The sequence below is a fragment of the Colias eurytheme genome, chromosome 2 (genome assembly GCF_061535395.1).
Source record: "Colias eurytheme isolate Ceu_HAF_F1 chromosome 2, ilColEury1 Martin Lab GWU primary, whole genome shotgun sequence".
In the NCBI taxonomy this organism is placed as follows: Eukaryota; Metazoa; Arthropoda; class Insecta; order Lepidoptera; family Pieridae; genus Colias; species Colias eurytheme.
In genome coordinates, this window is record NC_142981.1 from 1,600,170 (window position 1) to 1,627,137 (window position 26,968).

The 26,968-nt window shown below is 34.6% G+C and overlaps 3 protein-coding genes across 4 annotated transcripts; 2 read left to right on the forward strand and 1 right to left on the reverse strand.

Moving 5' to 3' along the window:
- The first annotated feature begins 874 nt into the window (after window positions 1-874).
- On the forward strand, window positions 875-7,211 carry LOC149910084 (uncharacterized). Of its 2 annotated transcripts, none has more exons than XM_090110321.1 (7): window positions 875-1,093; window positions 1,298-1,392; window positions 1,464-1,708; window positions 2,809-3,857; window positions 4,889-5,075; window positions 5,575-5,799; window positions 6,379-7,211. In XM_090110321.1, the coding sequence occupies exons 1-7, from the start codon at window positions 1,008-1,010 to the stop codon at window positions 6,538-6,540; spliced, it is 2,049 nt and encodes a 682-aa protein (XP_089966447.1). In that variant the 5' UTR covers window positions 875-1,007; the 3' UTR covers window positions 6,541-7,211. The 2 variants fall into 2 exon arrangements, with proteins under 2 accessions (XP_089966447.1, XP_089966452.1); XM_090110326.1 differs by lacking the exon at window positions 875-1,093 and adding an exon at window positions 1,138-1,231.
- A 1,677-nt stretch (window positions 7,212-8,888) lies between these two features.
- Window positions 8,889-26,917, reverse strand: LOC149910085 (uncharacterized). The gene is made up of 17 exons (XM_090108959.1): window positions 26,780-26,917; window positions 26,196-26,336; window positions 25,871-26,003; window positions 25,507-25,633; window positions 25,018-25,143; window positions 23,821-23,952; window positions 20,074-20,208; window positions 19,837-19,892; window positions 19,743-19,760; window positions 19,006-19,137; window positions 18,392-18,531; window positions 17,991-18,165; window positions 17,427-17,664; window positions 17,007-17,109; window positions 16,357-16,496; window positions 9,523-9,700; window positions 8,889-9,029 (listed from the first exon to the last, which is right to left on the reverse strand). The coding sequence occupies exons 1-17, from the start codon at window positions 26,915-26,917 to the stop codon at window positions 8,901-8,903; spliced, it is 2,241 nt and encodes a 746-aa protein (XP_089965085.1). The 3' UTR covers window positions 8,889-8,900.
- LOC149910086 (uncharacterized) lies at window positions 9,926-15,384 on the forward strand. The gene is made up of 2 exons (XM_090110337.1): window positions 9,926-10,084; window positions 13,484-15,384. Exons 1-2 carry the CDS (start codon window positions 10,007-10,009, stop codon window positions 15,068-15,070), a joined length of 1,665 nt encoding a protein of 554 aa, XP_089966463.1. The 5' UTR covers window positions 9,926-10,006; the 3' UTR covers window positions 15,071-15,384.
- Window positions 26,918-26,968: the final 51 nt, after the last annotated feature.

Below are 26,968 nucleotides of genomic sequence, written 5' to 3' on the forward strand. Positions count from 1 at the left end.
TATGACCACAGAGCAAATAATTAATAATATTGTAGGTATCTATGACAGACGGTAGATTTTTTTTTATATTATTTAAGCGGCCTTTACATTTGGCTAAATTCAGTGCACTAAATGAAGACAGTGAGCGTGGCGTAAAAAGAGCTTGCTCTTTACACTTGACCTAATTAAGCTGGCTAAACTCAGTATGTATAACCGCGAATCCCGAACTTGTCGTACGTACATAGAGCTCTCATGGGTGATGGGACCATCAAAATATCAAAGAATAGGGCTCGCCTTGGCTATGGTTGCGTCAAGCTCGATTTTAATTAATAAAAAAAGACGCAGGAAGTGTTGGGTGAAAAAATATTTGCTCTTAAGAGAAAAACTATCAACAACGAATTATATAATATTAAATGTATTAGAGCCGGAAGATGTAAGAAATTTTCTGAGATTGGGTCTGGATCTATTGGATCTTTATGGGTTTTATCCCATAAATAGGGCATTTCCTTATACAAATCCAATAATTTTAATATTAAGTACTTTTTTTTCCTTCGACATTTCGACCTGTGATTTCGACGGCACTCCACCGCGAGTGGCAGTCGGCGGACAACTGAACTCTGAAGTCTGAAGGCATTCTTTGACTAAATCGCTTTACACGTGGCTAAATTCAGCATGCTAACTGATTTAGATCGGCAGTGACGACTCTGATTGTCTAATTAGTGTGTCTTACAGTCTGAATGTCTTTAGACTTGTCTAAATTTAGAGACTTTTTCATTTAGTGCACTGAATTTAGCCAAATGTAAAGGCCGCTTTATGACTATGATGCTATTTTTATTCTGCTTTCACTTTGAATAGTCTGTATTTTTGCAAAGATGTCGACTGACGAATTCGAACTTCGAAGTGTCTCGTCTCGAGGACATTTCAATTTTCATGTTGCTGTCATTGTGTACGGCTTGTGTCTGTGTTTTACTGTTTTCTAAGATCTGATAACATATTTGCAGTGTGATGGGCGAGTTAATATAATAAAAATGAATACCCTCTTGACGTACGTCCGTAGCTTGCTGGGCTGGGGTGATAGAGATTCAGAAATAAGAATAAACGTAAAACGACAAAGGTATGGCTTTGACAGTTCTTGTTTACAACATTATATTTTAGTTATGGCGGCAAAGTCGTTGCAGAATTAACAAATTTCTATAACAAACGTCGTCAAAATGTTAAAAATACCATTATCAGTAGCAGCTAAGTTTTGGAAGTGCGTAATGTATATAAGACTTCAAATTTACGTTGTAATAGTATGGCTAAACAATATTGTTTGTAGGTCGGATTATGATGACTATCCGTCTGATGATGAAAGCCCAAAGAGACTGAAACAAATGAAGAAAACTATTTTCCCTGAAGTGATGTCGTCAAAAGGTATTATCTCTAAATTCTATATGTGCCTTACACTTAAAATCGGCATATTTGTAATGGACTCTTATTTACAGATTTATTGGAAGAAAAAAGGTTAAAGAACATAAGATACGTCCCTATTGAAGTGGAAGATGGACATCCTAGCACATCTACACCATATGAAAGTATTAATAAAGAAAATCGTGTGAGAACAGTGCCAATAAAATTAGTTGGAAGGCAAAATGGGTCTCTCACACCCGTGAGGAAAACCAGAGTGCACACTCCCGCACCCATGGTCAGGGCTGTTGTTCTAGACGATGATGATGATGATGACAATGAGGTATATAGATATTAATTGTGAAAATTATGCTTTTCAATAGGTTACATCTTTCAATTTAGTCTTTATATTAGGTTATATGCATGATGCTTATACTTGTCATGAGGATTCTAATATCATTATTTACAAGAATATAAATTTTTACATTGATTCACCAAAACATCCTTTACTTTACTTATTTTCCGATTGTTTATTTAAGTTGTTCCAAAACAATGCATTTTTGCCTGCACATTTGATGAAACTTGTAGCTGCAGTAGGTTACTACTACATAGACTACTATACTCTGTCCATTATATTATTTGCTTTTTGACAGCTTCACGCCTATGTAGGATTGTATTGTGTATGTTAAAATGTCATACAAATAATTATCGTACTTCATGGACAGGTCCCGCCCACTTAGTGATGCCTACACAGAATTATTCAATGATGGGTCGATAGATTAAAATAATCGATAGAAATACTCTGTAAAATATATCCGATACAGAAAAACTGTTCTATTATGTTATATAATTTAAACGTAAAGCCAACCAAGTTGTAAGATAGAAACCAATAAATAATAAAATATTAGTTTAGTTTAGTTTTAACATACAATGCATAGATATGTGGTCTTATTATTACATATCTTATTAGTACGTTTACGTTGTAATTATTATTTACGTACCTGATTTGATTTATGATAATATTTTGAATTTATACTTCAAATGGTATCACAATCGATAATCTTTTGAACATCACTTTTGGTATCACCCGTCGAGCTGTCAAAAAGCAATTCTTATAGTGGACAGACTATAATTGGTTGATTTTTTTTTTGTATTTCCCTTTAAATTTCTTAATTTGCCATGATATAAATTCAAGCTGATCTTATTACTTGGCAAATTGGCAATTAAGCATTACTGATGAAATATAGGTAAGCAAGATGCAATTCTAACTGAATTTACAAGGAAATTGGTGAATGTAATGTTATATTAATCACATAACTTGTGACATTTAACACATTAACATTGAAACCTATTCCTCCTACCGCAGCAGCTGTGTTAATTAAATATCTTGATATGCAATTAAATAACGATTAATTTTATCAATAATATCGTAATATATTCTAGGTAACCTTAGTAGAAGCGAAACCAGAATCAAAACCAACAAAATTATATGTGAACTTGGATGATGAGAACAATGATGATGATGTAGTATATGTGAAGAAAATATCCACTCCTCCACCACGGAAACCTTATAAATTCTTCATATCCAAAAACAATGATGTCACCGATTTTGTGGGAAATGATGGGGCCAAATATAAACTATATGAGAAAGTCAATGACAGGAAATCCAGCCTTTCCCCAAGGCACAATACGGGAATTACAAAATCATACAAAAGAGCACCAAATGTTTCTCTACCAAACTGGGTTAAAGAGAGATCAACTAGTAATCCACGTTTCAAGAATTATTACAACCTCAACGGCAACACAGATGCTACTATATCTAAACTATTTAATATACAAGCAAAGAATGATTATATGGAGCTAATTAAAAATCATGCATCAGATAAACCAATACCTTCAAAGAAATTCGTTGATATTGTTAATTTAGCAGACGATTCCGCATCATTTAGACTTACTAGGAAAACACAGAAGAGTTCTCTCAATGAAATCTTAAGGGTAGAAAAAGACTTAAGGAATAGTAAAGACAATGAAGTGACTAGAGAATATGATCCCATAACTGTAGCGTCTATAAATTCTTCAGATTCGGAAGTAGATATAGTTCAATCAGAAACATCCACAGTCTCATCAATTAGAATAGAACCAGTCAACACGTTGCGTGAATCGTTCAAAGATAAATCGGTGACGTCTAGTGATTGGTTAAAAAATATAGACGCAAAATATAGGAAAATGAAGAAAGACAATCAAGATAAGTTAAAGGATGTGCGACGAGAATCTGATATTATATCTAAAGTGAATCACGAACAGAGTTTAGCGCGGTTAAGGACTAAGTTGAAGTATGATTTAGTGTTAGCCGAGAGTTTGATAGAGGAAGAACAGCCGACTGTGGAGTTACCTCCTCTAACGGCTGAACAAGAGAAACTCGTTAATAAAGCCTTGGGACCGGGGCCAGCTGGACAAGTATTTATTGAGAAGTTTAATTTAAGGATAACAAGGTAAGCTTTTTTGAACCCCTCCATAAACTAGTCGAGTAATATGTGTATCTTTTCAATGGTAATAGTTCACATAGTATGTAGTAGAATATAAACAAATCATTGTTTATATTCTTGTTTATTAGATGCAATGAGTTGAAATAAAAGTGCAATAATATTCAGGGTGGAAACTAATGCCTAAAATTCACTTATAAATTTAGTTGTGTCTGTTTCAGTATAAATATTGAAGTGAAACTTCTTTATCGGGGTTGGAAAAAAATTTAGTGTAACATTTTTTCGTTACGCGTGACATTTTTACACGCTTTATATTAGCTTCACCTGTATGTTTGTATGTTTGTAACCGACTTCTTTGGGCGCGATTTTGACCCACTTTAAACGGCCAGATTTCGTTCAAACTTTGTAGATTTATTGAGGACCGATGACAATACAGTAGCGATAAGGCCGCCTTTTTAGCTTTATAATCATATTGTCTGTTTCTTTTTTTACGTGTATTTACATGGTGCTGAATAAAGTGTATTTATTATTATTATTTATTTAATACACTAATTTGATAAAATTTTCTATTTTTTAGTTCGGTTTTCTATAAAAAGCGTGTTTTTTAGTTTTTTTAAACTATTATTATTCCGTTACGCGCCATCTTTTTGTTATCCCTACTACGCGTGATTCGACGTATTTCTGATAAGGTCATAAAGAAGTTTCACTTCTTACTTGTGTACACTAGTACACTCACACATTTTTTTTTTATCGTAGTTCAAGTTCACAAGATAGATTTAGATCCTAACTAGATTTCCGCCTGCGGCTTCGCCCGCGTTTCCAAAGGAAAACCCGCATAGTTCCCGTTCCCGTGGGATATCCGGGATAAAAACTATCCTATGTGTTAATCCAAGTTACCCTCTATATGTGTGCTAAATTTCATTGTAATCGGTTCAGTATTTACGTGAAAGAGTAACAAACATCCATACATCCATACATCCTTACAAACTTTCGCCTTTATAATATATATTAGATATTAGATATCAAATTAAACATTACAGAAGAGATCTCCAAACGCTCCACGACCTCAACTGGCTGAACGACGAAGTGATCAACTTCTACATGAACCTTTTGATGCAAAGGAGCGAGGAACGGAAAGACTTGCCAAAAGTGTACGCTACAAATACGTTCTTCTATCCGAAGCTGATGCAGTCTGGTCAACCAGGGTTGAGGAGGTGGACAAGGAAGGTTTGTGATTGTATTATTAATATTTATAAATTAATTATTTAAAAAAAAACTTCATTTTTTTAATATACTCATAATGAAATAAACAAAATTGACTGTAAGTTATAGAAATAATTCTCTAACAATAAAAAATGTTTACACAAAGTCTTTCTTAAACTTACATCTAAAATAACATTCTTATTTTGTATACATAAACTATTCAAATTTTATTGGTGTGTTTTATAATCATACATCATACTTAATATACTTTCAAAGACAACATTCACAGGAATAAAGTAAATCTATACTAATATTATAAAGCTGAAGAGTTTGTATGTTTGTTTGAACTCGCTAATCTCGGGAACTACTGGTCCGATTTAAAAAATTCTTTTGGTGTTAGAAAGCTCATTTATCGAGGAAGGTTATAGGCTTTATATCATCACGCTACGACCAACAGGAGCGGTGCCACGGGGGTAAAACCGTGGGGAGCAGCTAGTCATTCAATATTAATTACTTATTCCAGGTGGACATATTCGCCCACGATATCATGGTGGTACCAATTCACTTGGGCGTCCACTGGTGTATGAGTCTCATAGACTTCCGCAAGAAAAAGATCTCGTACCTTGACAGTATGGGGGGCAAAAACCAGACTGCATTGGATGCTCTACTGAAATACTTGAAGGACGAGCATCAGGATAAAAAGGGACAGCCGTTTGACGATAGCGGGTGGAAGACTGAAAACTTGAAGGTTTGAATTTTAAGTGACACAGTTTAATTTATTTAATCAAATGTTTGTTCATCAAAGAAGTATGGTTTTTATGGAAAAAAGTTGTACATTTACTATTTAACATTTTTTATGTTACATAATACATATCTATATATGTTATGCATTGCATTCTTTTGTATTGAGTTCTATACATCATTGATGATAAAAAATGACATTTTATTTTACAGTAAGATATTAAATTTATTTTTTGCGCAAAAAAGTTAAATGTACCTTTCCAGTCCGTTTATATCTTCATCAAAACTGAAGCATACATCTTAGGCATTAAACACCCTATAAACATTAAACACCCTGATTATTTTGTAAGCTTTATACAATAATAAGCTTTCCGCCCGCGGCTTCGCCCGCGTTTTCAACGAAAAACCCGCATAGTTCCCGTTCCCGAGGGATTTCCGGGATTAAACCTATCCTATCTCTCAAGTTGGATCGAACTGCACATGGTGTGCGAATTTTATTATAATCGGTTAAGTGGTTTAGGAGTCCATTGAGGACAAACATTGTGACACGAGATTTATATATATTAAGATTATGACCATTTTGCAGGACATCCCGCAACAAATGAACGGCAGCGACTGCGGCATGTTCTCGTGCACGTTCGCGGAATTCACCTGTCGAGACGCGCCATATACTTTCACTCAGGCCAACATGCCATATCTCAGGAAAAAGGCCGCTCTGGAGATTATACAGGGGAAACTGCTGCTATAAATGATACAAGACGGCTAAAGGATGGAAGAAATAGACATATTGTGAAGAACCTAGTTGAGAACACAGTGAATAATACATAGTGATACGATGGTATCGGCCATGAATGTTAGAATCTTGTGAATTAATAATAAAGCATGATTCACACTACACCTGATGCAGTGCCGGAGCCAGGAAACAAATAAACCATTATCCTTACATATTTCAACACCATGGCCTGGCCTAGCCACTTCTGAATTACTTCATACAAAAGGTATACAAGAATGTTTCGGCCCGGTCGCGACACGGTGTAGCATGAATCAGCCTTATAGCTTGTGCTCATGTCCTAAAAGACGCACTAGAAATACTGGAAAGCTGCTGATATGAGCTATAAACCCATGGACACATTAACAGGAATAAGAATAAAACCACAAACACATTGATCAGATAATCTCAGATTCGATAAATACAGCTTGTACACATGCCCTAAGTAAAAAGACACTGTTGGTCGCAATGTTAAAACTTCACAAGCAACTTTGTAAACATGATTTTACTGTGGAAGAATGCTATGAATATTATTTTTAGGTACAGAAAAATATTTTTGAATTTGAATATAAATTTAATCGTAACTTAAAGTGATTTACCGATGTTTTGCCGAGTTTAGTATGCTTTGTGCATCTATGCAGTAAATTATTTCACTTGCATATAAATGTTGACTTTTTTCTTTAAGAATTGGGTCTAAAATCAATTTATTGACAGAATTATCGTGACTTGGCTTATAACCGCTTAACTTTGAATACATGTCCTTCAGATAATAATATATTATGTATAAAGAACACGCTTAGTTAGGTTTTGCACAATAATTTGCTAGGACTACAGTCTTCTGTGAAGGTTAAAGCCCTTTTATTTCACTGCATTTTGCCGAATTGTTCGTATTTAAATGCTTTTTATTTTATCTCAACATATAAATGTAGATTTTGATGTGAGAGTTTAAAGTTTAAACTGCGTCAAATGAATTGTCAAATACGGCCGGTCCCTTATTTGTAAAATAGAATCATTGAATATCGGTTCCAGCTAGACACTGTTAGCTTAAGATAATTTAATAATGTAAATATCTTCGGAACAAACTTTTCAACCTGTAGAAACTCAGGTTGTAAGTAATATGTCGGTTTGCTTATCAGAATATAGGGAATTTCAGTTCAATGTAGTATTTGTATAAAGTTATTTGTTTACGCGTAAAGACCGATATTACATGACGATACAGGATTTGGAAAGTTTAACATTCATATAAAATTAGATGAGTCATATCAATGTTGTGTGACATTCAAACTAGATCGTACTTAAAAATAATTAAAAAAGTTTCAATGTAACGTAAATAAATTCGTCAAATTTTATATTATACATATTCAGATAAGCAAACTGCCGTTTAGGAATTTCACAAAAAAATTATCACCTTTATTAGAAAATCGATAGAATAATAAACAATGCATATTATAAAGGCTTGATAAGTATTTTTGTGAAATTAAAAAAATGCGTAGTATTGTAATTGGACATTCGTATTTAATTTATACGTAAGTTATTCCGTTGCGACTCCCATGATTTGTTTCATACCATGACAGATTAAAAATCGATGATTTAGCTTGTTTCGCGCGTTTCGCTCCAATAGAAGGATGATTGAAGGTTGCTGCGCAAAATTCTTAAAATAAAGTATGAAAAATATAAGTAACATTTTATTGATTTTTTTTTCTTTGTGACGCAATTTTATAAAATGTTAATATTTTTTTTGTATTTAATTTACCTTTGATAAGACACTATAATAAACCATGAATTATTTCTGTCATGGTATTATCTCCTACAGATAATCATAATTCATCGCAATCCCAGCATCCCAGATATGTAATTAAGAGTTTTCTAATACAATAAAATATTTAAAAATAATTTTGGAGTTTTATTACTACTTTAATGTACCTGCCTACCTATCCGACTTCCGACTAATATTATAAATGCGAAAGTTTGTGAGGATGGATGTATGTGTATGTTTGATACTCTTTCACGCAAATTCTACTGAACCGATAACGATGAAATTACACACATAGGTATATAGAGGGGAACTTGAATTAACACATAGCATAGGTTTTATCCCGGAAATCCCACGGGAAAGGGTTTTTGTTTGAAGTTTAATATAAACATATCACATTCGGAATATTGATGTTAGATAATAGATTTAATTAGAGGTAGATATGTAATAAAAAATATATATATCACTAGGCCTAGTGACGTACCTATTTATGTTAAGCAATTAAATTATATTATTAACAAAACTGACGGTCAATATTTCTTCAATTTTAATGAAATAAAAATGCATTTCCAAAACAATAATTTATTCATGATTCACTGGTAACTTTGATGAGCCGTAACTTGCTGTCCTCCAGCAGCACTACACCGGAGTCGTTGTTCCCGCCGCAGTAATGTGATGATGAAAACACTGATACAAGCCGCCCGTTGAATTGACACTGAAATAAATGTATTTTATTTGGAATCTTAAAAGGTTTTTAATTATGTATTAACTTGAATGCTTATTGAAGCTTGCATGATATCCCACAAAAAAGATAAAGATCGAGTGAAACTGAACCATGGCTGCAGTTAATGTAATTTCTGTTAAAGGATCCAAATACCTACAATTTTCGTTGAGACTTGAGAAATAAAGCTGCTCTAGCCTATGTTCTTTCCCTCTATCCCATTGACCACCGAGCGGCCCGATCGGGCCGAGACACAATAGATTTTCTATTGTGTCTGTGATCCGAGGACTGACGGACTATCTAGATTCTAGATAGATTAAAAGTTTAAAATATAAAAGTTCAATAAAACATTATAAACTAACTCGCGAGATTATAAACTAGTAACTACCTACCTATCGAATATTTGTTCTCACGAGATTTTAATATTTGATAATAAAATAGGTATATAAAAAAAATTATAGTTCTACAAACAAAAAAAAGCGCACACCATAAACCCATTCTGATGTAGCTCGTGCGCGCGCAGCACGTGCGACAGCTGATTCGCTAACAAAAAGCGCTGCAGCGCTCCGCTCGAGAACACGTGCGCTGTACCGCGCCTACTGTTAACGGCGAAGCCCTCGTTCGCCGCTAGCTCAAGCGCTTGAGACGCTGTTATTTTTGAGTTCCTGTATGTTACTACTTACTGTTAGTTTACATTTTACAATATAGTAGGGTTATTGCGCTGGTTTGCCGTCCAGCTTGACTTTTCGTCCATTTGACTGACCTGCTACAATCACGTGCGTAAAACTTGAATACAAACCTACCTAATACCTTCCCGCGCAAGTTTGAACTTGTTGCGTTCCATATTGTATAGGCAACAGTACTACCAACATGAAAATTTGATTTGACAAGAAGCGAGTTAAAAAAATTAACATCAGTGACCACTTGCTCTGTGTCAGTGACCGCTTCGCATCCGTGTGTTGTGGTTACAAATGCATAAAGTAACTTATATAGGGTGTGCAAATGTCATCGCGCGAGAGAAAAAAAAGTGCAGGCGAGAAAAGTTCATGGTAAGTTAAATCACTGTTTTAGCTAGTTTACGTAATGTTTTTGAACTACCTGAAATGTTTTTATCGACATCATTTTGCTTTTGAATATGCTGTAAAATATTAAACTTAGAACCAGCGGCGGCCTTAGGGGGTGGCGAACGGGGCAATCGCCCGGGGCCTCGCTTTTGCAGGGGCCTCGCGCAACAAGCAACAACCCACCCAAGCAAATTTAAAAAAAATGAAAATGTGTGCGTGTACTGAGTATGTTCATGCGTGTGTATGAAGGAAACGACGATATTATCTCGGTGCTGAAATACATAATAGAAAACAAATTAACTGAAGTTTACCCCACTATCGGAATAGTCCTGAGAATTATTGCCACCACACCTCTGACAGTTGCGTCTGCTGAAAGGAGTTTTTCGAGGCTTAAAATTATTAAAACATATTTGAGGATTTCGATGACACAAGATCGGCTTTCAGCCCTTGCTATTCTTTCAATCGAAAGTGACGTAGCTCATTCGTTGGATTATTGTGCTTTAATTAAAGATTTTAGCCTTAGGAAAAGCCGCAAACATCAATTTTAAAATTTATCATCTCTGTTTTGTTAATTTGGTAAATCTTTCTATGTATAAATATACAGGGTGTCCCAAAAAGTAGTGATACACTGAAGCTAGGATGTAGAGGACCTAGAGGGCTATCCGAATCACCCCCATGTATGTTATGCGATTTTTCGTATTTGCGGAGTTATGACATTTTTTTCAATTTTTCATCTATCGCTGAGTACGATGAGATTTTTATTTATGGTGACGTCAATTATTGCGAAAGATGTTTGATTTTTTTTGTGTGCTAAGCTGAAAGATAGGCCAATTCAGTATGGCAACATTTACTATCGTTAGATCTTTGAATGGAATAAAAAAAGAATTAAATTCCAAGAAAGATAAAATTACCCAGTATGTTCACCACTTCAAGGGCCCGTAAAAAATAAAATCACATAAAAAAAAGTTTTCCGTTTGGCTTTTAAAAACTTGCTCTATCTATCAGGTAGCTACCCTGAAAATTTAATTTTATTATTCAGAAGGCTTCAATCGAAAAATTGAAATCTAAATTTGGTAAGTGCAAAAATTGAATTAAATATTTTTTAGAATTAAAGATTTAATTTAAAAGCCAAATGGAAAACTTTTTTTATGTGACTTTATTTTTTTATGGGCCCTTGAAGTTCTGAACATACTGGGTAATTTCATATTTCTTGGCATTTAATTCTTTTTTTATTCCATTCGAAGATCTAACGATAGTAAATGTTACCATACTGAATTGGCCTCTCTTTCAGCTTAGCACACATAAAAAATCAAGCATCTAGCGCAATAATTCACGTCACCATAAATAAAAATCTCATCGTACTCAGCGATAGATGAAAAATTGAAAAAAATGCCATAACTCCGAAAATACGAAAAATCGCATAACATACATGGGGATGATTCGGATAGCCCTCTAGGTCCTCTACCTCCCAGCTTCCGTTCATCACTACTTTTTGGGACACCCTGTATAAATATTTTAAAACTCAAATTTTATTCATTTGTATAACTTTATCATTTCTCCTCAAATATGACAAATACCTAAACCAAACAACCAGACCTACTTTCGCATCACATACATTTCACAAAGAGCAAAGGGCCTCGCAAAGGGCCTGCCGCCCGGAGCCTCGCAATGGGTAAGGCCGCCGCTGCTTAGAACAGATAATTATTTTTCTTTTGAAATATTACCGAAAAGCCGATACAATAGAAGATATAGAGTTCAAGAAGTGTGCCTGATTTAGTAAAAGCTCATTATCACACTGTTTGTATGCATTTCCTGAGAACATTTACTATGGTGGTGTTTATTTTTTTTTACACCATATGAAAGTAGAGATTTCAATGAATAAAAGGCACCCCAAGTTTTTGAAAAAAGCTGATATTTTGACGGGTGACTTTTCGATTGAAAATTAGGTTGTTTTTTGGTATTCATTCAAAATAAGGCGAAAAAATAAATATTTTCAATCAAATAAATTACAGTGTATTTGGGACATAATAAAGTAAGTTTCCACCAAATTTCGTAGAAAAAAAAATAAATTTTGAAGTAGATAGAAATAAAAGACCAAAAACTTGGTTTTTTGAATTTTTCACCTAAATTTTTAGGTTATGTGAAAAAATTGTAAATACAAAAGTTGTAGAACTTTTAATTACCTACAACTTTGCCATTGAACTTTTTTCTATAGGACTTGTAGTTTTGTCGGAAATCGAGAGAAAACATTTTTTTCTCTTAAAAGCTCCCCCCTCCCGCTTCCCGAACTCGGATTGACCGTAATTTATTTTTCCTTACATTTTTATCATATTCCCCTCCTTTTCTAATGGGTTTCATCCGACTGCGATTTTTTTTATCTTTTCATTATTTTCAAAGGCTTCTACCCCAGTCTATAACCTCATTAATGTGTAAATAAAGTGGTATACATAATAATTGGTTGAAAACTATTTACGGTTATTTTAAGTAATTTGGATTTTGATTATTTCATTAACATTTTTTTCAATGTTTGTACCTTCATCCATACTTATATTTATTTTTTTAACACAATTTGAATTAACTTTGATTATTTCGAAAAAACTACAATGAAACGAGCTTTAATTTTTTTTCCAACAATTAATAATTACTAACGATAAATCGATTGCATTTTTAAGAGTGCTCGATTGTGAGAAGCGTTGCTGTAGTTGGAACATTCAACGTTAAGCATTATGTCGCATAATGCGCTCTAGTGCTGTAATTGGAAAACACGGATTATTACCAAATTCTCAAAATATTTGGTTTTCGTCCAAGTGGACGGAAACTCAAACAGCTACGTGAATAAGGTCATTTTATTTTAACGGAACTATAAAATACTGAATAGTTTCTCCTGAAATGATCTTTATTGCTATAAGTTTAGATTTTTTGGTTTCCGTCCACTGCTTTGTCAGTGCTGCTAAAATGAAAAAAATATTTAAAGAGATTTACGAAAACTAAATTTAGCTTTAAGTAAATGTTGTTTTAGTTTTCGTTCATGAATGAGTATTGGGGTGGACGAAAATTAAAAATAGCTATTCTTTTGCATTACTTTTCTTCCATAGACGTATTGAAAAGTTTTCTATTCAGTATCTTTCTTATAAATAATTGGTGAGGGCCAGAGTGTTGTAGGTACCTAATATTGTCATTCATTCAGTCATGTATCATTCTCCTTATATGAAGTAGAGCCAATTATTCGTAGCATAAATGGGGGTAGGTCAGACATAATACACTGTATTTTTCTTGAATATCATTCAGTTAGCGGGATCTTTTATTCTAGGTCTGTTTTGCCAATGCAGTATTTTTTTATTCTACTTACTCAACTTATCCTAAGAAAAATCTTATTGTTTTTAGATGGCATCGAAGGAGTCTAACAAATCTAGAAAAAAAACCGCTGCGTACACTGAAGAATCCTTAATAAAGGCTTTAACGGCAATTCGGGAAAATAAGGCATCAGTAAGACAAGTCTGTAGAGATTATGGGATTCCTAAATCTACGATCCTCGATAGAATACACGGCAAAACAACTGATATTTTAAAGAAACGTGGGCCAGATCCCGTATTAGGGACTGATGGTGAAGAGAAAATAGTTAATTGGCTGATTAACATATCAAAATGCGGGTTTCCTGTTAAAAAACAGGAACTTTTAGATTCTGTCCAAAAAATTGTACGGGATTCGTCGATTCCTAATAAATTTAAAGACTGTAGACCTGGCCAAAAATGGTATCTTAACTTTTTGAAAAGAAACCCACAAATTTCGTGCCGATCCGCCGAAAGTATTAATAAGGCAAGAGCTCAAGTAAGCGAAGAGTCCATTCGAAATTGGTTCTGTGGTCTCGAGACGTATTTGGAAGAGATAAATCAAAAAGACATTCTTAACCGTCCTTCGAGCATATTTAACGGCGACGAAAGTGGCTTTGCGCTGTGTCCGAAGACTGGCAAAGTACTCGGGCCCAGGGGTTACCGTAGCTTATATCAAGTTAAACAGGGGAACGAAAAAGACAACCTAACCGTACTTGTAACCTTCAATGCTAATGGAGATGTATGTCCACCATGCGTGGTATTTCCGTATGTAAAACCACCACAGGCAGTGGTGAAGAGCATGCCACCTGATTGGTGTTTGGGCAAGTCCGAGTCAGGAAGGATGCGGGGAGACGTATTTTTTGAATACATTACTAACGATTTCAATAACTGGCTTGAACGAAATAATATCATAAAACCGGTCCTCTTGCTGGTTGACGGACACAAATCATATATGTCTTTGATGTTATGCACAATATGTGAACAGTTAAATATAATATTATATGCCCTACCGCCCAACACGACGCATATCTTCCAGCCTGCTGACGTAAGTGTATTTGCGCCACTCAAAGCAAGCTGGAAGAATACAGTCAGAAATTTTTTAATGAAGCCAGAAAATATTAATAAAACAGTGACTAAAACAAACTTCTGCAAATTGTTTGCAGAAACCTTACAAGAAACGAATCTTGCAACCTATATCCAAAACGGGTTTAAAAGATGTGGGCTCTACCCCTTTGACCCTAATGCGCTTGATTACACGAAATGTGTCATCGATACAATGCAAATTATAAAGACAAGACAATCTACTCCCGGAACAGGCATAAGTAGAGCAGACGTAGCTACTACCAAAAAAGTACTTAAGCAATTAAAAACTGCGCTGCTTAACAAGAAAGTAAACTATAGAGAACTAATGAAAGAACTTAACCTGTTTAAAAAAACACTGCCTGTGGAGACTAATGTTTGTGAATTATCATTAGACACTGAATCCGACTACAACAGTACCGTAAACGGTTCTCGTGATAGTTCACAGGTGTTAGCAAACTCAGCCAGTTTTACTGTAACAGATTTACTGAAAGAATCTGAGGACTCACAGCTCATACAGCCGACGCCCGACTCCACGCGATATAGAACTGGGTACTGATAAGGTTGAACCATCCAACCACCATTGAACGTAACTGAAGACTGTAACTCCATATCGTTATTAAATATAACAGGAAGTTACCTAGAAGTTGGTTCAGTGGTAAGCCTTGATGACATTTTAGTACTGCCACAGATGAGGTGCCAGCGCCTGGGACGTTGGATGTATGTGAAAAGTTATCTGGGATAAAAAAAACCTGACGATCAGCCTAGCTCAGCCGTTTCTACGCGTTCAATTCTACTTGTTGTATGTCATTTCTTAGTCCTGTAATTATGTACTTTTGCAAAAAATAATTTAAATTAAAAGATCCGTCAAAATGATTTATTTTCACTTAATATTATCGTAAAGAAGACTATATAAGCACTAAAAAAATATATTATATGTTTAAGAAAGGGTGCTCCAAAATATTTATTTTCCCTCACAAAGTTGGCAACTCCTATAATTGGACGAAAACCAGCGCAATTACCCTACATCGTGAGATTGTAAACTGTCGATAAGTTGTAAGCTGCACCAAATTGTTTACAATTTAACGTAGGTATTATTTTTCGTTTGTTTAAGTATAGTTATTTAGCAAATTTTTAAATTTTGAACTGTATCTAGCCATTTACAATTCAACGCATTATTTGCTATTTGCGTTTAATCTATACTTATAATAAATCTGTAGAGAGGCCAATTCTGTACATGAAATATATTTAAAAAAACTATGAAGGGGTGATAAGGGATCGCTACTGATGCCAAAAATGCAATCAGTAAAATTTTTGTCTGTCTGTCTGTCTGTATATTCGTTATAGAAACAAAAACTACCCGACGGATTTTAACTAAATTTGGCACAATTATTATTCATACTCCTGGGCAGGTTATAGTAAAAGAATCATGTAAATCGGTGTAGAAACACCAAAGTTATACATGAAATACGTTATAAGTCATCGCGCGTGAATACAGAATCATGCCATAAGGATTATTTTTGTGTATCAGTTGCCGCGTTCGACGCGCTGCGCGGCGGGAGCTATAAAAATTAAAAAGGCGGCGGGTCTGCACCCGTTTCGCGTTGTCACGGCATCACGTGTGAATGGCTGAACCGATTTCGATTATTCTTTTCTATTATATTCCTTCAAGTACGAGGATGGTTCTTATGTAGAGAAAAAGTAAATATGTACCACGTGCGAAGCCGGGGCGGACCGCTAGTTTTAAAAAGTTTATTAGTTACATAACTGCACTTGCGCACAGACATTCGCGCAATGTATGCGCTCATGCTAAAAATAAAACAAATAAACAAAACCATCACACACCTGATGGGATCGTTCCACAGCAGCTCCCACGCTATGGAGCTGTGCTCGGCCGGCTTGGGCAGCGGCACCGGCACCTTGTCTATCGCCGATATCAGCGGACATACCCACGGTGGTGGGATACCACCGTGACAGCAAAACACCTTTTTAGTATGTATTTGTAAAAGTATATTTTCTTGGTACAAAATTATATCGTTGAATTGTAAACATTGATATGATTTGCGGAATATATACCGCGAGATGAAATGTTAACAATTTAACGCATTGTTTTTGGTTGATAGTTGATATAGATAATTCGAATTGAAAATCTCCAATTTAATAAAATAATACATTTATCACATTATAGATATACTTATAAACAGTAAGTCAGTAATTGGCTCAAAGGTGAAAAGGATAATATAGTCATACAATGGTCATACACATTATGTATTTACATTTATAAAAAATAAGAAAAAGATATCGACGACAAAAATAAGAGAAAGGAGCTTTTGGCATAAACGTACGCATGATATCTAGGTATAGTAACATGATGGAAAATTGACAATGGGTGCGGGTGATATTAATTCATTTAAAATCCACTCTTCTTTTTCCATACACAATTAATAATCAGTATACGAAATATATCACAATATTGCATATAATTTCAAAAGAACCTTATCATCGACGACAGCGGCCAGCGGCAGCACGTCAAACACTTGATTGATGGCGCTCCATATCTTGGTACCTTCTACCTCGCCGTACTTCGTTAAACACTCCCTATAAAAGGTTACTATAAGAGACATATTGCATTACTATTTTATAGGCATAATAAATACTCGACATAAGAGTAGATATGAGAATTATCTGGATTCAGGGAACAAGGGAGAAAAAGTTTAAAGTCGCTTTTTGTTTTATGCTTTTCATATATTACCATATTTAAAGAATTCCCTATTAAAATGAATGTGATTTGTAGTCAGAAATCACTAACTGAAATTTTTAACCGATCACATTGTCGTATTGATTACAATTTATAAATTTGAAATGAATACTTTTTTATTTCTTAATTTAATAACTACGTAGGTATCACATCTCACGTATGAAAACTGAACATCTTCTGTATATCCCTGGCTTCATGGTTGCCTCTTATCAAATACACCCCCGTGGGCCTTTGTAGCTTTGCAGCAAACAAATACGCCAATAATTCCGTCCCGAATGCCCCACGATCTACATAGTCCCCTAGGAATAGTAGCCGTGCTGGGACTAGTGCTGTTCCCGTGGGCCAAAGGGAAGATTCCATTGCTAGAAGGGCTGGGAGGTTGCCGTGTAAGTCACCTGTAAAATGGACCATAGATTTAGTAAGGTTAAAATATTGTGGAAGGGGACTTTGTTTTTCAGAATTTATAGTTTTTGTATCCACAGAGCGACTAATGCATCCAAAGCTTTTTCTACTATTTGGAACGAACTATGTACCATCCTGTATCAATTCTACTAGTAGGTAGATATTATTCAAATCTGAAGATCTATGTAAGCTGTGAAAATATTTTGATGCAAAAAAACTGTAATGTGATCAACTTAAACACTGAAATGTAAAATCTTGCACACACTAACCACACGAACAAAATATCCCGAAAAAGCTACTGAACCATTTAAAAACTAACCAATCGCATAAACAGGCGAACTGAGCCTCAACAGCCTAGGCTCATATGAACATATAGCTCGTACAGCTTCCGCCATCTTTAGTAGAAGACTACCAAGAGCCACTTCCTCATCTGGTGATAACCAGCTGAAAGCGGATTTGGTAGCGGTGGTAGAACCTCCACCGGATACGCGACGCTGAAAGTGATTTGAGAAAACTATCTAGGTGCTTATTTTTTTAATAAATACATAGTTTTCTTTAGCACAGGGTACAGGGATATACACAAATAGTTGTGTGTAATTTGACACTTCAACATGTACCCAAAATAAAAAAAATATGTAAAATAAGAGAGTTTATAACTATTCAATGCATTATGCAATGTTCTCACTACAAAATGACAATACTACAAAACCTATCCCTTACATGTGAAGGTTTATCAACATGCATAGAGAAATAGTGAATCGATGCGAACGCTTCCACAGGGGTAGAATTAGCTCCAAGGAAGTCCATAGAATTGACAGAAGAAGAAATTAGGTGAGCTGTGGAACTGGTAATGGTCTCTTCTGCAAGGAAAATTAAAATAAAAGAGTTTTTTTATTTATTTAATATTGTGATTTATAGTCTGTATATTATTTTTAGTTGATGTTTCGACCGAATTGTATAACAATGTAGGTAAATATTTTTTGCTTATTTGTATAAGATTCTGTACCAATATTTAATGTTTCATGTGTCTATCTCCGAATGTTTAATTACCAAAATGAAGAAATAGAAAAGTGAAGTCCCGTGTCCCCGTAGTGGGGTAAGGGGCAGATGCATTATTCATACATCTGTTTCACTGATCGATTTTCTTTAGGGACAAGTAGGTGATCAGCCTTCTGTGTCCTGCCAGACCGAGACATTTTTTTTTTCTTCGTCTCCACCGGGAATCGAACCCAGGACCCCTCGGTTCTACGCTCACGCGTCAACCACTGTACCAAGGAAGCGGTCAAGAAATAGAACTACTAGTAAAAAAACCTAAATAAATATTTGAGAAATACCGTCAAAACTAGTCAATTGCTGCATTTCAGGGGGCATCTTCTTTTGCAATTTGACCACGCAGTTAGCGAGCGCGTAGTCTTTGCGGCGCACAGATGTTATGGAACTCAGTTCTACCGCATGGGATGATGTGTCTGGTACACAAACTGTATGGTAGTTGCAAGAAGTTAAGTTAAATTATTGAATAAATAAAATAGAAAACATGTTCAAGTCAATAATTTTCATAAACTGGAAAATGTTTGAGTGTTTTGGATATTACATCGTGAAATTGTAAACACTGTTAGATTTGGTATCTTTAATTGCGATTCGTAATATTTGCTTACAATTTAACGCATTCGCAATTCGTTAGACTATAAAATGAGAATATATTGCAGTTATGTATAATACCGAGCATTTACTTTACCAAAATATGTGAAGGACATTGCTATTGATATTGCTATTTGCTATCCTATAGCATCAAAAAGGACAGGTTGCGAGATTATAATCTAACGGTTTACAATTTTACGACATTACATAAACGTGGGTAGAATTAGCTCCAATTAATACCTATGTATTCTTCAATTATTGGACCAAAAATGTAATTGAAAAATCATGTATCCTGAGTAGAAGTCATCATTTTCAGGTAAATGGTAAATTATGATGAAACTGATTGCAGTATATTTTAGATATAATTATATTAATAACTCAGGCCCCAGAATCACAGACACAATAGAAAATCTATTGTGTCGTGGTCGTGGACCGATCGGGCCGCTCGGGGCTCGATGGGTTAAAATATTAATAATTTCCTAACTGAGTGCACAAAAATCATGAAAAACTTAACTATATTTTATTACCGTGGTCATTTATAATTTTAGAAGCAGTTGCTACAGCCATCTCACGGTCTCGCTCACTGAAAATAATTAAACGAAAATAATATTTTACGGTGATAATGTCTTTTCTTGTGCGTGTTTGACTACTGTTATAAGTTTTTTGAAGTTATTATATCTATACTCTATAGGTATGTTGCGTTAGGGATTCGATGATTTTTTTTATAAATTATAATATTGGTCATATGTTTTAACCATACTCACTGTAAATCAATCAAATACCCAGCTGTACTCTTCGGGGATCGCAGCAAAGCGCTCGTGCCGCGAATACGCAACTCACTTACAGCACGAAGAAATTCCGCTATTGGTAGCTGAGAGTTCGGTTGTAAGCCTAGTTGTCTAGAGATGATAGTTTAATTTTAAATAAATACTTACTAATATAGATAATTAACACCCAGAAACAGAGCAAACACCTATATGTCCATCACACAAATATTTGCCCCGTGTGGGAATCTAACCCACGACCAGCCTGGAAGGCAGGGTCACTGCCAACCAAGCCAACCGGTCAGTCAATTTTTGTTTCTATTTCACGCGAAAAAAAATAAGATGTGCTCGAAACATCTTCATCAGGCTGTACCTAATTAACAATTCTGTGCCTCCAGTGAATAAGGGAGTAAGACGAGTTATTCCCTTTGGTTTTTATTGCACCATTGGATTCAGCTCGTCCAAATACACAACATATCAAAAGGTCATATCTCTAGCTGCGTCCTAACCCATTTTTTCGAATGACCCAAACGGTATAAGTAGGGTGTGATTAACGGTATAAGTTACCTTATCCATCATTTTAGGCAATCGCAAAGGAACTATTCGTCTCGAGTCAAAAGTACACACGAACACAAAGACGTATGTGTAGTTATACTTTTTGAATAAAGACTTAATTCATTTTGTTCCATCAGTCCTAACACTATTTTAGTATAAACGCATTTGTGTCATTTTTCTAACATGAGCATAAAGGAACAACTCTTTTAGTGTCATTGGTTCAAGCGACGACATGAGACAGTTTGGCATTAATGCCGTGTTGCTATTGGTCTATTAATTGAATACTGCACGGAAACAACACACCATACCTATTCCTTATTATTTTTAAATCGTTTTTTTCAATAAATCTCCAACAACAAATCTTTATATTTTTTAAAAAAGGTATTTATCAGTTAACTTGGGATACTAATATATTTCTACGGAAATTAACTATTTTTTGCAATAGATATTAAAAATACAGTTAACACATTAAGTGCATTTAATGATATTATACTCTTTGTTTATATAAATACAGAACGATAATTGAATCATCTAAAAAAAGCCAACAAAAATGTTAAACTTATATTTTCTTCTTAAATAATTGGGTAAGTTTTAAAAAAAAAACTCGTTTTTAATTTTTTTTTTAAATTATCTAACTACAATAATCAAGACAATAATATCAAGTCTATAATAGTCGCATAAAAAAAAGTATTTATAACTAGGCTTGACAATAATTATGAATATTGTTTTCTCCGCATATAGCGTTTTAGCCACTGTGCTTTGGTAATTTGCCTTTTTTATAGGAAAAAAATCCGCAATATCGATACTTCTTTGGTCCTAAACATTTTATGGATACTCTGGTACCACATATTTTGAAAAAATTGGGCTATTATCACGTAGAGTCTCTTCAAAGTGCGTGCCACAAGTCGTATTTGCATCCAAGGCACCTTCAAATCTGTGCTTAATTTTTTCATAAAATCTTTGCGGCTCATTGTATTTTCTTTATTTATCTACATTATTGCACGCCTCATAAGCGAAGCGTTGAGGTGGGTACTACTGTCGCTTCGCGCAAAACATCTGATTTTTCAAACTTAAAATGTCTTTATGTATCATACATTGCACTTGTAAGATAATACATACACACACATATTAAGAAAAAACACTATTTTTAACGTTCATGATATTTTTGATGTCATTTTTGTTATTTAAACTAGTTAAAAAACAGTTTAAAAAAGTTCTGTCTTGGACGTCCGTGTGTCTGTATGTGCGGATCCTTTTTCTTGTTAACACGATAGCGACCGAAATACTTTACTAATCGAGTCTTTTTTTTTCTCTTACGCTTGAGTATGCTCAGGAATAGAACCCTTTCATTTTTCAGGGTCTGATTCGATGTGGTTTAATTGTTATTAAATAAACAAAAATAATAATTAATAAATAATTATTAAAAAAAAATTATGAGGCGTGCACTTTTGGATTTTCCAAACTATTTTGATATCATATGATATAGAAATTGTTAAAATTCTATATCATGCCGTAAAAAATCGCCACTGACCACCTATAACTTTTCCTGTATTAACTGAACATACAGGAATATGGTTTTCGGTCTTCTCTTATCTCTTTATAGTGCTTGTATCCTCAATGTATACCACCATGACATTGTGGCTTTGCCACTTTTATTATCTATATTTTAAGAAACGGAACGCACTTGATCGAATTTTAAATTGATTCGACGATTAATTTTCACTAGGACAATAGTTAATACGCAAAACGCAATACGCAGTTGATACGTATTTAATACCAATACTCAATGATTGTCTCCTGCTAACCTGTACAGACTAGGCTCATTGTGGTGACTGGTGAAACATTGTATAGCATTAACAACATAGTACTGTATTATTGAAAGATCGATTAAACGTTTATTTTACAATCTACGACTTTCATTATACATGGGTAACAAAACCCCATAACATATTCGGTTTTACTCCGGACAACATCTTCAGCCACCCAATCCCCTTGCTTGAAGTCCAAATCCAGCGGAGGACAATAATCGTCATTTACTAAAATTGAAGGTTTTTCGTCCTAGTATAAAAGTTGTCTGGATCCCATTTTATACACAATCTATAGTATAATACTATAGATATCATGTGAAACGTGACTTGGAAAAAAATTATTCAAATAAATCACAAAATAAAAATTTGAAACAATCTTAAAAGTTACGAAAAGCCCAATTATACGTCAAAATGACGCACAACATCCTCTTTACAACCAAATGGCGGAATTTACCTGGATGAGCCAACTATGTACTGCTAGGTCTCGACGGCTAATAAGTTGGTTCTGGATTTTGCAGCGATTCGATGGTAAATATAGAAGAGTTCATACGTCAAATTTACGTAGATTGGACTTCTAGGGTTAAATGCATAAATACCTAAATGTTGCTTTGTTTTTATTATCTAATAACGAAAAAAAACCCGTTGATTTCATTCGTCTTTCAAGCTACGTGCATAGTTTTTCCACTAAAATGCCTCAATTGAGTCATAAAGTACACAAATTTCAAGCATAATAAGTCACATCATTTCTATAAAACCAAAACTGGCAATAATATAAGTCGTGTTGTGCGATTATGAACATAGTACATAAGGGCATAAGTCGTTATATTGCAAAGAGTAAAAAAAAAATTATGTGAATACATTGAGTTATTCCATGAAGTACTCGTTCATAAGGCCACAACTACAAAAAAACACGAAAAAAGTATATTTATGGGGTTGTTACAATATGTGTTCCTATGTAAAAATATAGTCTAACATCATATCTTACACATACAAGCTTAAAATTTTGAATTACTAAAGATTTAGTATTGATATACAGTTTTTTGTCTCTCCTGAAAAGTGCTGTTTTTGAGTTATTCCCTTATTCACTGGAGGCACAGAATTATGCCCATATACTTTACAAAATATATGCTTTCGTACAACATTATTATTTTGTAAATGTTACCGTAAAATTGTAAACATCGTTAGATTATATTCTATCCCGCGAGATTGTAATCTGTTGAAAATTTTTATCCGTAGCATACTACTTACAATTTAACGCATTAATTTTTCGACATTTTTCTATTTCGCGAGTTAGTTTACAATCTAACGAATTTCTCAATGTAACGGTGACATATGCAACAAATAATATACTTATACGAGTAAATAAATTAAAAATTGTTCTAACCGAAGACAAACATCAGTATCCCTGGCAACACTAAGCGAATCGACCGGCAGCTCTCTGGCCGCACGAGCAGCACTCATCAACTCTTTAAATTCTTGGTATTCTAGTTTCTGATCCCGATTGCTATCGAAATATCTACGAGAATTTGGGGAAAATGCCTTAAAAAATATCAACGAAAATATAAATTTAATTGTCTCGTCGTCTATTGCTTATTTTCTAAGCAATAGACAACGAGACTATAGAATAATAAAGTATGTATTATATAATTTGTGGCAATAACAAAAATAATGTGCTAGCATAATGAATTGAACATAAAACATTCGTAGTGTGCGTCCACACTGAATGCGCGGTGGCGGCGCGGCGGCCTAGGCGGGCGCGACGAGCGGGCGCTCGCGGTGGCCACACCGACGCGCGAGCTCAAGTAGCGGTTCGACGTTTTTCGGGTGTTGCAAACTTAGGACGATTTGCTATTTTTACTGGACAGTCCGATTTTGAGATGAGATCATTATAGAAGTTGTACACGAAATAAATAAAACAGAGGAATAACGGGTGAATCTTATATGAAGAATTGAGATTATACCCTACAAAATTACTGTGGTGTATATAAGTGTTTTAGATTGAATCGCACTTATAAATAAAGAAGTTTCACTTCAACAATTAAGTATTTACCGCTATTTTACGAAAAACAATAAAGGATATAATATAAGAAGTCGAGCGACAAGACCGAACTGGTTTGATACCCCCGCCGTCCGCGCATTGGGTCGCTTGCTGACTAGGCCCGTAGTGTGGCCAGAACGCGCGGATAGGAGAGTTTGAAAACTACGCGCGCTGGCTCGCTCATTACCGTCGCACTAGGCTTCCGCCATAGTCATTTCAATGTGGACGCAAAGGCGCGTTTCATACGTTTGATATTTCGCGCCCGCCGTCGCAACCGCGCTAGGCTCGCAGTGTGGACCTGCACATAGAATATACGTTGTTCTGAAGATGATCTCATCGTATAAGATGTTTGTTTTTCTAGTATTTATGAGGAGATAACTGTTATAGCCTACCTACTTCAAATTTTCAAGTGCTTTTTTATTTATTTGAATTGATTTTTTAAGATCCTGCAAACATCCAACTTGGAAACACAATAAAGATGGTTGGCAATATTACCTTATCTTTCATTTATAACATTTACAATCTTTTATTTATAATACAAACCTGAATATATATCTGCATCTCAACTCAGCTGGTGATCCATTATGTTGAGTGAAGGGTTCTAAAGCAGCTGACCACAGCATCAAGTCGAGAAAGGATAGGCCACCTCTCCCTGATATGTCTGCAGCCCTAACAATTATTGATAATTAAACATTTTAACCACGAAATACTAGATTAGTGATTTTAATTAGCATATTATAATTAAACATCTTAACCATGATCTTGTTAAGTGTAGATAGTAGGATAATGATTTTAATTTTGCATATAAGTAACTAGGTACATACTAAGTAAATGTTTTTCACCCACTGATTTTGATTATTTACAAAAAATCAAAGGTTCTATCTATCATCGTTAAATTGTAAACATCGTAAGATTACAAACTAACGGTTTTTACAATCTAACGACAACATACCCAAGTGAAAACAAACGAATAAGGCATAAAAGCTATACCTACACATTTTAGGGATTACATACTTTAGATATGAAAGTTACCTGAATAAATTGGAACATTGTGACTTCTGCCAGCCCAAGTCTTGCATGAACTGTGTAAATATATACGGGCTCATGTATAATGCTGGATACACTAGCAAAATGAATTCCGTGTACAAGCGGATTTGATCTGTAAATAATTTAAAATTTTACCACGTCTTTATTCTCTGCTGGTTGTACGAAAAAACTTCTTTCTTGAAAAGATTTCTACGCATTCATAAAAAAGCAAGAAAGTCAAAAATGTAATGTGAAAATAATAAAAATGTAAAGTCAAAAATGTTGATGTTATCTAAAAATTAAAAAGGATGTTTTGTTTGCTACAGCAATGAAATGTTTTTATTAGGTTCTACTCAATTTATTGAATAACCTTCTTTCATATAATTAGCGGCTTGTAACAACTGGCAATGCGGAGACGCTAGCGCGACCGCTCCAGCGGCTACTTCGACACCAAGCAGTATATTGTCTTCGCAAATCTCCACTAGGATACCCGGCTCGAATTCCTAAAGAAAATACTAGTTAACTGAAGAAATTCTTTAAATTAACACTAGTTCTTAATTTTTTCTTGTTTGTTAAGTATACCTACTTTCTATTTGTAATAATATTTGCCACTGGCCTCCTCCAACCTCCACCACTAAGGTCGATTTTATACTTATAAAATATATTTGTAAATTAGTATTAAATAAAATACAAACAAGAACATCCAAGTCCTTAGGTAGCACATCTCCAACGGCCATTTGCGCGAAGATCGCCAACTCCGGACTACGAAGGTTGGTGTGCGCTCGTAACCGCTCTAGTTCTACCATTGTGAACCATTGTAGGCGGTTCCTTATACCCTGGTATTATTTCTTCAGTTAGATGTGTGACGGTTTTATTAGCTAGTATGTAATTAATTTTTTGTACCTATATACATGTCAACGCAACGACGATAAACGACTACCCTCAAACTACTAAATAATTATAACTAGCTAAAGTTTACTTTGATCTTTTTAAATAAGTGGTTGATTCATTAATGGGTTTTCCATTTTCCACTCAATTCAAAAGGTAAAATTTTATTGAAACTATAAAGTAAAACTTCTTTGTTGTTTTTTTTTAACCTTTACTAAGTACCTATTTGTACAAACATTTTAATGACACGAAAACAATACCTATTATGTATTGTTTCTACATCAAGAAGTGATACTTTAGTGATATTAACTAAAAAACTAACGATTTTGCAGTTCACAAAGATAGTTACGAAATTTTCCCTTCAAAATAACGTTGGTTCGAGAACAATTACCGCTCTATGCTTAACCCTCTTCTTTACATCAGATTTAATAGCGACTTTATATACAGCATGGTACACACAAGTGAGAGTGTGGTTAGGAAGCCAGATCTTGTAGACCCGCAGCGGGTGACACTGAGCTGATGAATCCATGCCAAATAACTGAAACGCATTTCATAAAGAGCAAACTTTGAAACATTTTGA